The following is a 15,373-nucleotide window of genomic DNA, read 5'->3' as shown; positions in this document are numbered from 1 at the left end:
GATTATGAGAACTCAGTACCAAGACATTCAGGAGTTTCCAGCGAAGTATTGACCCTGGGAGCAGCACTGGTAAAAATACAAAAGCTAGTTAGAATACTGGAAGTGTCTTCCAAATCCCATGACCTCTTAGAAGCGAATTCTTCAGCCGAAGCCTTCGTGACGCTAAAATCAGAGACATCGAACTTAACAACAATGAGTGGTCCATTGTGGAAGCTGTCATTGAGGTTCTTCGCCCGTTCAAACAGGCATCGGTGATAGCTAGCGGGTATAATTATATTACGACAAGCAAAGTTGTGCTGATGATTAAAGGACTTCAGTTATTTTGTGAGACGCCAGATAGTAGTGCTATTGCTGAGTCAGTCAATGGCCGGAAGGAATTATTAGCTGTCCAACTCAGGAGATATTTTTATAACAGTCCTAGCTTTGATATGCTACTCTTCATAAGAGCTGGTTTTTTGACCCTGCAATCTAAAAAAAAATGAACGTTATAGACATAAATTCAGCTTGTCAGTCCGTCTCTTCACTTCTCCAGCAGTTCATTTCCGAGAAGAGGAATACAGAAGAGCCCCTTCAAACCCAAATGAAATCTGCATCTTTCTTAATTGACGTCCCTCCATCAAGACAAAGACTAACGAAAATGCATTACCAACTCCAAATTAAGAAGACAGCTTGTTTGCTAAGTTTCTTGAGAAGACTGGGCTTCGAATGAACTCTTCAAATCCAAATGCTAACAATATAAGCACTTCCCGCGCAGGAGAAAATATTATTAGGGCATATGAAGAGAGAGTTCCAATGTTCTTGAGTGAGAGACTTAGATCAGGAAAAAATAATTCTGATCCGATAGAATTTTGGACTGACTTTTTCTACACTTACCCAGGGTTAAGAGAAATTGCTTGACTGCATCTCGTAGCGCCTGCAACTTCAGTGCCGAGTGAGAGCGCATTTAGTATTGCTGGGTACTTCACTCAAAAGCAGTGCCCATTCACTTGAACTTCGAATGTTTGATTTATGTGGATATTTTGAACGTTTGATCTTTTTTTATATTTGATCTTTTTTATTAATCAATGTTTGTCAATGTTCATTTTACTCTCATAAGCCAAAAAACTAAAAAACGAAAATATCTGTTAAAACGACCATTAAAAATAAAAACGGGCCGTTTCTGTTTTTCGGTATAAAAAAAACGGAAAAAAAACGGAAATCAATTTTTTTATCGTTTCTGTTGGAATCTGTTTCTGTTCCGTTTTTTAATTGCCGTTTTTTACCGTTTCTGTTTTAGCCAAAAACAGAAACGGTGCCGACCTCTACTATATAATAATGTTTTCTCCACGTTACTGGAAGGGGCAACTGCTCTGCCCCCTTGCCCCTCCCAAACGACGCACCTGCATTAGGTCAGCCTTGCCATTGAATCTTGACCCTGACAAAGCAAGTGAATACTCGCCAGCTGAAAATGTGTAGTTGGGGATGGCAGATCAAGAGTCTCTTCAAACCTTGCAGTCAAATCCGAGTACGAAAGCAGATGAACGTGAAGTGAAAGTCATCTATAAATGTGCTCGTAAGTTATATGGGGAGGCGGTGAAGCAAATCAAGCTGTAAATTTCTTTTAAGAACGAACTGTTTACGTCCTGTGATATCCTTGATCCTACGAAGGCTTTGGACATAGGTACAATTGGTATTCTGTAAAAGGTTCTACAGAGATATAGTGCACCGTCGTTGGATGGAAGAAAGATAGTAGAGGAATGGCGGAGTTTACTGTTTTTTGATCTTCCAAATGTGACAGATGTCTGTGATTTTTGGTGTCACTTGGCTTCTATAAAAACACCCAATGTTGCTCAGAGGTTCCCTAACATAATCAGCAATGTCCAATAGCTCCTGGCCCATGTTTGAACGTTGCTGTAGAACGGTTCTTTTCAACCTTAAAAAATGTTAAAATGGATCATAGAAACTTGCTCAAAAGTATAACCCTTACCTCAATTATGCAGATCAAGTTTGACATGAAAAGAAAAAGACACGTGTCCTATGGTTTAGAGGTCGATGCCCTCCTCTTAAAACTACTCAAAATTGTAAAAGCCAACGCGACGGCTGAGGAGTGCGTTCAGTGTAGTGAAAAAAGTGCAGCTAAAAAAAGAAAAAAAAATGACGAGTTTGTTCTGTATTTGAAGGGAAAAAAGATTTTATATAAATTTTTTAAAATATATGAGGTGAAAAAAAAGTGAGTTGTGAACAAGGTGCGATTTTTTTTTTTTTTTTTGGAATGGTAAAGGTATGTATGTTACCATTGAGGGAGGAGGAGCTGTAGGACAGATAGTGTAAAATCTTGTCTTGTGAAAAGAAAAAGATTCCAATGCGAAGACTATTGCCAGATTTTTCGGTAGGAGTCGGACACTTGTTGGATTTTAGACCAATGTGGCATCGAAAAAATGTCGGATTGTCTGTGGTCGAGTGTCAGAATTTTCAGACTTTTTAAACTGACCGATCGGAAATCTGGCAGGAAAAAATGGAAGCACTGCTAAGATCAAACCATGCAAGATCTAGCAGCTGCAAAGGTAGAATTCTCATGAGTCTCCAATATGCACATCATGCAACATCGAAGAAAAGGCCTTATTCTGAAGTCCCCCAATCACAACAGCTCTAAAGATGGACTACACTATTTTTTCCAGAAGAGAAATACCTTCCTCACAATTTACTTTATTCTTTCTGGAGTTGATTCCTTATAAGATGCGTTTCGGATAAAGAATATTTTAAAGACGTTCCTTAAGCCCCGTTCACATGTATGCTTAGCCAGACATCAATATCTAGACATTTTGTGTGTGTGGGTTTTGCGTTGTGTCAGCTTAATTTCACTGATATTTTATATTTGATAAGTAAAGGTATGCAAAAATTGTGGACTTCTGAGGTGCAATCACCGCATAGAATCACCAAAACTGCTGGACATAGAACTCTACGTATAGGCCTATCTCTGAGTTATTACACTATTGTGCGGTATGCCCAAAGATTATGGGTAACTTATAAGAGTTGAAACTGCCACTAGTGTCGAAAATAACTATCAACGCCATCTAGCATGTGGTCACACCTGGTATTTTTTCAAGCTTTGCAATGGTTTTTCTGCCAGGAACTGAGATCAGACAATTATTGCTGCCCTAATTTTACCAATTACGCGAATTAAAATAATTATTCTTATTATTAGACAGAAAGTGTCAAATGTCGCCAAACGCTAGGTGGCGTTGAGTTTTTTTGTCGCCACTAGCGCCAGTTCCCTCTCTTATAAGTTTTCTAAACTTTTGGGTATGCCCCCAAACCAATGGCCTCCTTTTAATCTTTTTTTAAAAAGGTGAGGGGGCAAGCTCAGAATTTTTCCAATGTGGGAGGGTGCTGGAAATAGTCCGTCCTAGATAATCTTCCCTTGTTGGTGGTGATACTTGCAGCGACCATTCCCTAGTCATGTCTGTACTGAAGACACGCCCGCAATTCTGAACAAGAGACCCACCCGTTTCAACATCAATCCTCTCAAAGACCCTCAAACCCGCCAGGATTACATCTCAGAACTGTCTGCCCAAATATCGGATCTTCTCTCAAATACCCCTATAGCTCTATCTAAACTGGATATTGATAAACTGGTCACCGACACCTCTTACATCATCAGCAACGTCGGGATTTCTGTTTCAGGAACAAAAAGGGACGATAAAGACTTGGCTAACCGACGAAATTACCTTATGATGTGCTGAGAAGCACAAACACAAAACAATTCAGACAGAGAGAGCAGGGACAAATATAAGCAGTTGAAGCGTACTGTAGAAAAATCCACCCGTAGAACCCATCGTGTTTACAAAAGAACAGTGTGAACAGTTAAACAGTGTGAGCACGATTTCAAGAGAAGTGACTCACGCTTTGTGTACAAGAGATCGCAAGCTAGCAAACAAGAAAAGTCATTCCCTACACACTGCTAGATTAAACGGCTCCAGATACAAAGCCCTGAAGGTATACGCTCGAGATGGATGGAATATTTCAAAGGGGTGTCCTGACAGACAAGCTAGCTCTGGCTTACAAGATCGACAAAATGGCTGAAATGCCTGATGACCTACGAGTCGTTGCTAACGAAGTCCTTGAAGCGACAAGCTCTTTCGGAATGATTTATAAATGAATCCAAAACCTAGGCTATATGCATCTCACGAAAGCCTCAGAATAAAATTAGGCCAGACCTGAAGCTTAACATCGAGAAAATATTAAGTGGGTTGAAGAGTTCCCTTACCTTGGCATTATAATCACCAATGACAACTACCACCCAAAATATATAAAAAGAGAGCTCACCCTCACGAGCTCCAGTTTCAAAGCTGTTATGCCCATATGGCGAAGCGAGGATTTATCTCTACGACTTAAGATACGACTTTTTGATACTTTGATTATCCCCGTCACAATATACTCATCCAATCAACAATCCTCACGAAGATCCAACAACAGCAACTTTGGTGGCTCGGTCACGTAAAACATATCAGTAAGTTCCGTCTTCCGAAAATCATCTTTGAAGGTCAAATTCACAGTTCTCGTCCCTGTGGTCGCACCTCCAAAGAGGTGGAAGGAAAAATTTGCGTCCCATCGCCTTTCCGACCTTCTTCACCTAGCAGAAGACCGGGAGGCATACAGAAGGCATATCAACGCCATTACGAAGAAAGAGACCCCAAGACATCCCTTAAGGAAGGCCAGGACTTACGTCAATTCAATTCAAGAGCTTTTTGTAATTAGCTAAACATAATATTAAAATGAAATACAAGGTTTTTTACAAGACTGCATCGTTGTACACAACATATTATATTAATTATGATGTCATATCTGAGTGACTCTGTTACCTGACTTCTTGGGTTCCTTCTTTACTATTTTCAGCTAAAAAAACGAATGGTTTTTCCTATGTGTGATATATCAATAATTCTGCGTAATTATTGTGATATATCAATAATAGAATATATCAATACTAGAATAGTGATATATCAATGATATATCAATAATAGAATAATTCTGCGTAAATTATTCTAGATTTTCATCAGAGTTTGTTTGACGGACTTCTGCAATATAACTTCTGAACGGCTTATCTGTGGATTGGCATGTAGGTAAAATTCTGAATAAGGGCTTCTCAAGTATAAGCGTGTTTTTGTTTTTTTTTTCTTTCTTTCTTTTTTTTTTGCAGAGGGGACTTAATCTCGTCTTATTGAGTTTAATAGGTATTTAAAGATCCCGTAGACCCCTTTCAAGCTTCTTATGCGAAGGGTCAGCCTTCCAAGGAGTATTTTGGAAATGGCTCCATTCTCTAAACTCCCTCTTGAATTTCACATCTACTTTCTCAAGTAATTAGACTCGCATTAAAGACTAGGCGAACAGAACTTTCGGAACAGAACTGTTGTTGGATCTGATTTCTTGGACTGCAACCTTTTTCTTACTCTACAAGTTTATTATTTTTTCTGACTAGGTCACACAGTTTGTAGATCGCTTAGCTCTTTCCGGTCTCAAGTTCTTAGGGATGTTACAAAAAAAGCTTTGGCATTCGAAAATTGTTGGAAACCGGAGCCATTATCGAAGACGTGCCTTATCTAGACTATACTCCAACATCTGTGACTATTCCGTACTTTTTATTCCGGTATTAACAGTATTCTTAATAAAAGTGATTTAGAATGGATCACGATCGATTATTACCGGTATCATAAATTTCTGCTATATCTTTCCCGATCTTTCCGTAATAATAATTTAATTTCATTGTTTTCAGCAACAGATATTAATCAAGCATTTCAAATATTAAGTTCTGAATTATAAAATGATGCTCCATTACGTCCTAGTCTATTCCACCGTCTTTTTCGTCTTTTTTTCGTAAATACGAGTAGTTTGATTTTCTCGTGTTTTTGTGCCTCGAACGTTTTTTCTTTCCTTTATTTACTCTGCTCTTCTAAAGTTTTTAAGTTTTTATGTATTTCATGTATGTAGTGTATTGTCTGTAGTGTACTTGTCAAGCCTAATTTCCAATGAACTGCGTAAAACAATTTGTGTAGATCCTTGTCGAACAATGCAGTAAGATAAAGCCTCTAAAAAAGCACTTGAAAAGCGGTTTTAACCAAGCCCTAATGGAAATGAAGTCCCTAATCAGAGTGACAGTTGTAATAGTCTCACTGTATCATGCGTTTTCAATTCACGACTTTCTTGTTGCTGTTCTGTTTGGGGTGTCGCATGATCTTCTCTAGTAACTCCTATAAGACACCTCCAGAATAAAGCTGTGAAACCTGTATTTGGACTTCCCCCAAGATACCCCCCTGTTGATTTGTATAATGATACTGGTATTAAAAAATTTTATTCCCTGTTAAAAAAGAAATGTCTCCTCATGGCTTATAAATTTTTACATTGTTCCCTTCCTACAAGCCTGTGTAGTTTTTTTTCAAAAAAGCTCCACCTTCAAATATTTCCCTTTCCCTTCAAAGTTCCCCAGTTTATTTAGCTTCTAAGCTATGGAATTCTCTTCAATCCGATATTTCGTGTGAGAGGTCTTTTCCGATAATGTTTAATTCTGCTTGTGGGTTTCTTAGACTGTAGTGAGATTTCTGTATTTTGGTCTTTTCCCGTATTTTTATTTATTTATTATTATTTTTTTATTATCTTTGTCCATAAGTTTTGCCACTTTTTGTTATGTATTGATGTATAGCTTTGTTTCATATTAGGTAATTTTTTTTTTGCATTTGAAATTGTTGATGTATTGATTGGGCTTCCAACAAGCTCAGCTTTTGGGGCTACAACATCTGATGTATTTGTTTTTCTTTTACTCTTTCAGTTTTTGTTCTTTATTATTGTATTTGTTTTATAATACTAGAAAAATGAAATGAAATGACATTTGCCTATAGCTTCCGATAAAAATTGACGCACTGTTTCCAAAGCTGCCACCCAGTGGCAAAAATCTCTAGATTTTAGTGATTTCCTGGTTGATTTAGTGATTTTCCTCAATAGTCTAGTGATTTATGTGCAAATTTACTGATTTTTTTCTTTAGGCAATACAGAAATCACTAGGAGTGGCAATCCTGACTGTTACATGGATTTTATAGTTTAATCATCCTCGCAGTTTATACCTTTTTCTTGTTATGCATTATCTGATCAAAATCAAAATTTAGTATATTGTTAGGTTGAGGTAGGAAATGAGATTAGCAGCTGGTTTTGTATTAAATCAGGAGTTAAGCAGGGTTGTGTTCTATCCCCCTTTATACGGATTATTTTGATGGACTTTGTTTTAAGGAGCACAGGAAAGGCAATGGGCGAATAAGGAATCAAATGGGGAAGAAAAATTTTCGTGGACTTGGATTATGGTGATGATCTGAGCATTCTAGATTAAAGTGTTAGCAAAAAGAATGAACTTTCAGAGGTTTTACAAGAGTTCAAAGTGCTAGAATAGGTTTGAAAATTAATGTTAGGAAGAATAGGTCGCTAAGGCTAGGAATAAGTGAAGATGAAAAGGTGACGTTAGGTAACGAAAAGATTGATCAGGCGGGGAGCTTAACTTATCTTGGTAGTGTTATTAGTAAAGATGGTGGGAGCAGTGAAGATGTTAAAAATAGAATAGCCAAGGCTCAGGGTGTTTTTTCACAGTTATAAAAAAACGGGAAGAATAGGAAGATAAGTCTGCAAACCATGGTTAGAATATTATAAGCTACAGTGATGACAGTGGTCAAATAAGGCTCTGAAGGATGGATGCTCCGAAAAGCGGATGAAGATTTTCTAGATATTTTCCAGATAAATTGCTTAAGGTTTGTTCTGGGTACCAGGCTGGCTGACCGTATTTCAAACAATAGGCTATACGAAAAATGTGGTTCAATACGGCTCTCTAGGGCTATAGGGCTATAATGAAAGAAAGGTTGAGGTGGCTAGGGCACGTTGTGCGGATGAAGGATGACAGATTTCCGAAGATTGTTCTTTTCGGCCAACCATCTAGGGCTAAACGGAAAGCAGGTCGTCCGCGTCTGGGGTGGGAGGACGTCATAAAGAAAGGTTTAAAGGAAATGGGAACTTCGTGGGCGGGTGTAAAAAGGGAGGCTTTGAATAGATTGGGGTGGAGGAGGAGCATGTGTAGCTGTGTTGGCCTCAGGCAGCTTAGTGATACTGTGAGTTGTTAGTAGTAGCAGTAGTATATTGTTAGGATGTATTTTTTTTTCAAAAACAAAGAAAAACCTACCTTCCAGACTTTGAAGCTAATGGGATCCACGACTGTTGGTTGTAGTATTTCCTTTCCTGGGAAAACTCCCCAAGTTACAGCAATTGGACGGTGCTTGTGGCTATTTGTATAGTCATGCTTGCCCTGAAATAAATAAAACAAGCTTAAATAAATATTTTTATTACTTGGTAAGCAGGAACGTATCCAGGATTTTTTTCGGGGGGAAGGGGGAAGGTATAAAATGATTTTTTTGGAGGGGAGGGGATTACAAAAAAAAATTAAAAAACATCAAAAGTTTGTTATGTTCATTTTTGTTACGTTTTTACTAGTGGGACAAACATTTCAAGGGGAGGGACGGTAAAACCCCCTCCCCCCTGTATACGGCCTTGTTGATTAGAAATACTTTCTGGTACTTATGCTGAAGCACTTTCTATTTACAGCTAAAATTGACTAATGTGTTAACAATACATCAAAAATGAAAATACGTACGAATAAAAAAAGAAAAAATCAATCAGTTTATAATGTCCAAATTTTATCAAACTCTGACACTAAACCTAATGAATGAAAAGAAGATATTGTCAAACTTTTACAATTTGCGAATAATCATTAATTATGCAACCGAAGAAACTGGTTAATACATATTTTTTTTACAGCCAGGAATGACTTTGTAACTAAATTACTTACAAAAAGGGATATAACCCCTGTATGTTCCATAGTATTTTATGAATCCATCAGAAATATGAGAATCGCCCTATTACAGTCAGGAACCTATACGATTCTCTCCTAAACAGCTCTATTCAAACCTTTTTTTTATTTCCTGAAAAATGAAAAAAGGACCATAGCCTTTTTATGTTCCTTAAGCAACTCTTTGCTTTGGCCACATATGGCTTATGAGGGTGAAAAAACAGTTCTTCCTAACTATCTGGCGAATTAAACTTCGATGCAACCTATAATAGCAAACAGCAAGCGTTGATGTGATATAAAGCCTAGACCAGAGAGAATAGAAAGCAAACATGGGAGAAATCGTCGGCAGCTTAATATGAATTAAGCAGAAAAAAAAAAATTAGGGCTAAAGTGTTCACAACATAAAACGACACACTATTGAAAAAAAAATGTACATAATATGGTTATTATATCCTTTTTAAAAAAAAAAAACAGGTTTTTATCTTCGGCCAATTGTGAAGGGAAGGTATGCAAAAAAAGGTTTTGTAATTCATTCTAAGATTCCTCCCGGGTAAATGATACATCGCTCTTTCGAAGAATACGAAGCGCAGGTATACCTAAGACTTGTTCTTACATCTGATTTATGATGACACTTATCCCCCTCCCTCTTTCTTTGTTACAAATTGTGGTATTCCCTCTGATCAAGTTAAAGAAAGTTAAATAACAATTCAGAACGAAAAAACTAAAAAGAAATACCAAGTTCAGTTGATGACACAAAGGTAAGGGCTTTTCAGTCCATAATATAATCTTAACGCCACCTATGAATATTACCAGGACGTTATATTAGCCTTTAAAATTGAATTTAGCAATGCTGGTCGGACCAACACTTATGTTTTGTATGTGATATACACAAAACGTATTTGTATACGTTTGTATGTGATACATAAAACGTGTAAATATCATACAAAACGTTTATATGTAATATGTAAAACGTTTATATATCATACAAAACGTTTGAATGTGATTGCTGGAAAGGCTTTGAGTGAGCTTGTTCCAAAAGCAAATAAAGTGCTACTTGACCTGCATGTTTTTACTAGTCTTAGTTGCTTAGCAGTGAAAGCGAGTAAAACTAATTACATGATTTTTAGTCGTACTGGAGTTATTGATAATGTTTTTGGTTTGGTTATTTTAACGGTTCTGTGATTAAGCAGCTATTTGATACAAGGTATCTTGGTTTTCAGTTTGATTGTAATTTAAATTGACAAAAAAACATTGAAACCTTAAGGGTGAAAGTTGCGTGGGATTGATTCGTAGATTTAAACATGTTTTTCCTGTTTTAGTTTTGAAAATTTTATATAATTCACTTATTCATCCTTAGATTGTTTATGGTTGTTCTGTGTGGGCTAGTAATTTGGTTGTAAATTTTAAACGGATACAAATTGTGCAGAATGCAGCACTGTGCCTGCTCGGTGATTTTGAAATTGTGAAAGTACAATGGATTGTTATCACCATTTTAAGATTTTAAATGTTGGGCAGTTGAGGGAATATCAGACAGGTATTTTTGTGTATCAGTGTTTAAATAAATTAGCACCTAATTATTTTTGTGATGTTTTATCATCGAATTCTGCGTACCATTCTTATAATACAAGGAATTCTGCAGACCTAGTACATGAGAGACGACACACTGTTAGGTCTAGTTTTTTATTTAGGCGTGTGGGTGTTTCGGTATGGAACAGTCTTCCGCAAAGCACTAGGATGGCTGAGAGTGTGTCCTCTTTTAAATACAAGTAAAAGAATTTCTTAATGAATAGGGATGGCTGAGGGGGGGCTGTATTCTGTCTTTTGTCTTATGTAAGGATTGGTTTGCGGTTCCCATGAGGTTTATTTCTTATTTATTTATATGATTGCATTATTATTATTATTATTTTTTTCATTATATATGTGAGTAAGTTTTTTTCAATGTATATATGAGTGAGTATAATAGTGAGTCCTGCTACAAACAAATCTGTATAGATTTTCACGTGGTAGGTCTGTTTGATATGTTTTTTTTTGTGAATATTGATATTTAATAAAAATGAATTTTCTCTCAAAATACAAGACGTTTGTATGTGATATATAAAACGTTTATATATCATACAAAACGTTTGTATGTGATATATAAAACGTTTATATATCATACAAAACGTTTGTATGTGATATATATTAACGATGTTAAATACTACTTCTATTTCTTGATAACAAATTAATTAAAGAATAATTTGTACGTTAAAAATTAAAATTGACCTTGCATTAAAACCATCTTTCTCTAGAAATCATGCCTTACGAATTTACTGATCCCCCCCCCTCCAAGTGTCCAGAAATATGTTTTGGGATAATAGTCATTTTAATTCAACGCTTTCTCCCACTTGAATTGCAAAAAACAAGCAATCTCACTTTTAGATTAAAACAAAAACATTCGTAGAGGATAATTTGGATCTTAGCTTTAGATTTTATCAAAAGATTTTTGGTTTGTTTTTTTTTCAGGTTTAAAACGCTTTTTTCTTAACTTGATTTTTTTTTCATGTTTAAAAGCTCCCTTTTAAATTTTCTTTTTTTAAATTTCCGTTTGAGAATGCAACAAAAGGTTTGAGGCTAAAAGTTAAGACTACATTTGGGCGTGACAAATATCAAAGGCGTATTTGATCTTTTCATATTTCACAGAAAGTCAAGGATTTTAGCAAAATAACTCCAGAATATTCAAACACATGGATTTCATTCAATAATTTATAAGCATAATTTCAAATTCTGTAGAGATATTGATTTGTTAAACACGTCTAGAGATGTGAAATATTCTAGATCATACAAAAAAAAGTAATAAATATATAAAGAAAACATAAAGAAAACAAAAAAGAAATAAAGAAATAAGATCATGCAAAAAGAAAGAAAATAAATTAAGAAATAACTTACTGAGCTATTGATAATATGGTAGTTGACCCTTGGAAAAGAGGGCAAAACCTCCTTCAAAGCATCTATATTTTCTTTTGCTGTGAAAAATTCCAGATAAGCTTTCTGATAGACATAGCCTCCTGGGTTCCCCCAGCCTACAATTGGATCCTCGCTATTGGCCCCATTAACATTTGGCTGGGAATTGATTGTCAAAACCCCTCTTTTGTTCATTTCAACTAGTTTCACATTCAGTAAACTCGTTTCTGGACTTAAATCCTCATCGTTCCATGGTATCCTTTTGACTTTTTGACCTTGGGAGTTGGCTTGCCCGGAAAGATAGTTGACGAAGACCTTCCAGACATCTTCTTCTGTTTCTAGGGTATGTCCCCACATTTTAAGAAGCTCATCCTTTGAGCTTTTACTCTGAAATTACATGAAATGAAATAAGTGAGAAATAAAACAAATAGAAACAAATGGATTAAATAAAATAAAAAATAAATGAGAAACCAAATAAAATGAGAAGAAAAACGAATTACAAAAATTTTGTGCAAGATTTGTAGTCGTAGTGCAAATAAAAAAGATTTTTTTTTAAATAAACAGTTCCATGAATTGAATTCGTTTCCCCCCTTTTCGTATTGTAGCACCAAAGACATCCAAACAATACTGGTTTTGTTTTGTTTTGACAATACTGTCAAAATAATACATCAAAACAATAAGGTTTTTTGTTTGTTTGATTCAAAATTATGAAGTTTTTAGGGCAATGCCACATTTTTGTCAGTGCTGTCACGTTGAATTCTAACAATAAACAAGCAAAACTAATAAGTTAAATTTTACAACGTTTTTCGTCCGTAGAAATTAAAACATCAACATTTTATTTTTCTTATTAAAACGACTGTACCTTCAAAAACAACTACGCCTTTTTTTAGACTGTTCAATGTCATATAGTTTTAGCTTTTTTTTTCCTGATTTTTCAACCCCCTTCTTTTTTTAATTTGGCATCCACTACTAACAGAAACTCCATAACTGGATATGGAGGTGTTTTTTCATTAAAAATTGAATTTCCAATTTCTAATAATTTTAAAAATATACATAGTTGTGTAAATTTCCACTCTAAACAATCAGACTTCATTTTCACAGTTCTTTACAATTTAATCAGCCCCATACAGCACAACATTTCCTGAACAGAAAATATTGTATTTTTGAAAATATTATAATCTTGAGATCAACAAAAATTGTCAATTTTGAAAAGACGTTTGCGAGGATTACAACAAACTTGGCACACATAAATCTATGCTCAAAGCAACTACTTACGCCCGTAGTGCAAGAAGTTCACTGGTCCCTAGAAGCAATGAGAGGAAGGTCCATTCCGGGAAGGGTGGATTTACAGCTATTTTATCAATTTAAATAGCATTTCAAAAAACAACTGGTTTACCAAACTGGCCTGAACTATGATCAACTTCACCAGTACATTCAATTTATGACAAGACTAATGGCCATGACCGTGTTGTGATAAATGGATTTTAATAGTGGCGCACTCAGAAAATAACAGTGGGGGGGGGGGGCTTACCCGGAGGTCAGCTTTTTGGAACCAAAAGAAGGGGCTCTGTTAGTAAGGTCAAATATTTAAGGCGTTTTTAGAAAAACGTCATTTTTTTGCACTCAATTCAAGTTTAGCGGACAAATCAAATCAATCAATCTTTAGAAATGAAATTTAAAAACCAAAAATTACATTTAAGTAATTTTAACGCATAACGTATGTACCGTATGTGTGTTCAAATACAAGAGCATTAGAACCAATGTTAACAGAAAACTTTTCGAACTAGCTGTGAAGAAAACAGTATTTCCTTATATATTACATGAAATTGGGTTTCAAAAAAAAAACTTTATAAAACCCAACAAAAATTTGTGGTACTCAATGATACCCAATATTCTTCTAATAGGTTTCTCTGACGCTCAACCCTAATGAAATATACCTAAGTATGAGAAAAATATAATACTTTAAAAACTAATTTTGGCTATATATTTGCTCATTAGGGGGGGGGAGGGGTAAAGTATAGGAGGTCTGCATGCCTAATGTACTAGGTACAATTATTCTGCATATTATGAAGTAAGAATTGTTTCCAACTTCAAACTGTCCAAATACTTTACCCCCTCCCCCCCCCCCAATGCGCGAAAACATAGCCCAAATTATATATTTTCATCTATTCTGTCACTTCTCTTTGCCTTGTCTCACGCTAAGCTGAAAGAAACTAACAGAAAAACTGGTTCTATAATGCGTCAATGAATGAACAACTTGAACGGTAAGAGCTATATCATACAAGTACCAAATTTTTTAACAATGTATTTTTGTTAATTTTGTAAGTCGGACACTTTTTGGGGGGGGGGAGGGGTCAAATTAGGTGCCCTCTGGAAAAGACCCAGTTCGAGATCCTACATTTTACAGATTTTATGAAAACAAATTCTTTTATCCAAACTTCTCTGGACTGGAACCTTTTCACTAAAAGAAAAAAATGTAAAAAGAGGGTAAGATTCGTTACAAAAAAAGTCCAGAAATATTTCACCTTACCTAAAAGGCTCGAAAATAGACTTATATAAATTTCGGTTTCAAAACCAGAAGTTTATTCTTCTTCCTTTTTTTATCTAAACTTTAGTAGGATAATCTATTTACTTATCAACTTACCTTCAAATAAAATAAATAGTAGTCCTTTAGATCACCAAAAGCAGGTGAGTATGACAACCCCCATCTACCATTGGGGAATTCGTCCCACATCATTGTTCGATATATATAGGATTTGGGCCTTGAAGACCAAAATATGGGCCGTACACTTTCGTTAGATCGTTTTGCATTTGCAGCTAGCCTCCAGGGGAGAGGACGTCTTGGTTCACATACCCACAGACCAAGTCGTTTGAGAATTTCAGTTGTTGCCACTTCTCTGAAAAATTACATCTTAGTTTATATAATTGGAGAGTCTGTAGCATTCAGCCAATCATAATCATGGTTGCAGCTACCGCTGCAATCTAGTAAAGAATAACGAAAAAAATGACGTTGTGCGATGCAACGGATAACGATTTCTACGGTACTTTTGCAATCGATGAATCAGTCAGTTGGTTTTTGGATGCTTTGCAGGAGACTGTATGTTCTACTTCTTTTTTATACCAGAAGTCTAAAGGAAAGCAAGTATATCTCCTTATGGAGAATGCATAAAATCAGTAGGTTTCATTAAAAGGTGAGAATCTTATATGTAGTTTGGAAAAATACCCTGTTTTGTATCGCGGATGGAGGGGTAAAATTTCAATATTCTAAAGATTTTTTCACAAGGGGGGGGGCAGAGAATTTAGAGCTTTTAGTTTGGGGAAGGGGCAAACTATCATTTTCAAAGTACTCACACACTAGGATTTTCTTTCTATTCTATGTCAGTTTTCCGACAGGTTCTGTGACTAGTTGCTTACATAAATTTTTATCACAGGTAAACCCTGAAAAATAATATCTGTTATGAAATCCTCTACTTCAACAATTTTACTTTCACAATTTTAAGTAATTAATTTAAAACTTTTAATTTTTTTTTAATTGATTATTATATAAACATAAACCATCTCAATTTGCAAAGTTATAATCCC

General features: G+C 35.6%; 1 protein-coding gene across 3 annotated transcripts in view; it reads right to left on the bottom strand.

Annotated features, from left to right (window-relative positions):
* The window catches only part of LOC148953892 (methylenetetrahydrofolate reductase (NADPH)), a 105,084-nt gene that overhangs the window by 30,146 nt on the left and 59,565 nt on the right, over positions 1-15,373 (bottom strand). For all 3 annotated transcript variants that reach the window (XM_089085685.1, XM_089085683.1, XM_089085684.1), the window contains exons 7-9: positions 14,436-14,688; positions 11,777-12,178; positions 8,189-8,311 (exon numbers count right to left, since the gene is read on the bottom strand). In XM_089085685.1, coding sequence (XP_088941811.1) covers positions 8,189-8,311; positions 11,777-12,178; positions 14,436-14,688 — 778 coding nt within the window. The remainder of the gene's footprint in view (positions 1-8,188; positions 8,312-11,776; positions 12,179-14,435; positions 14,689-15,373) is intronic.

This window comes from Artemia sp. Qi Xiang Cuo, chromosome 3 (genome assembly GCF_049724085.1).
Source record: "Artemia sp. Qi Xiang Cuo chromosome 3, ASM4972408v1, whole genome shotgun sequence".
Classification (NCBI taxonomy): Eukaryota; Metazoa; Arthropoda; class Branchiopoda; order Anostraca; family Artemiidae; genus Artemia; species Artemia sp. Qi Xiang Cuo.
This window is presented reverse-complemented; position numbering and strand designations above follow the sequence as displayed.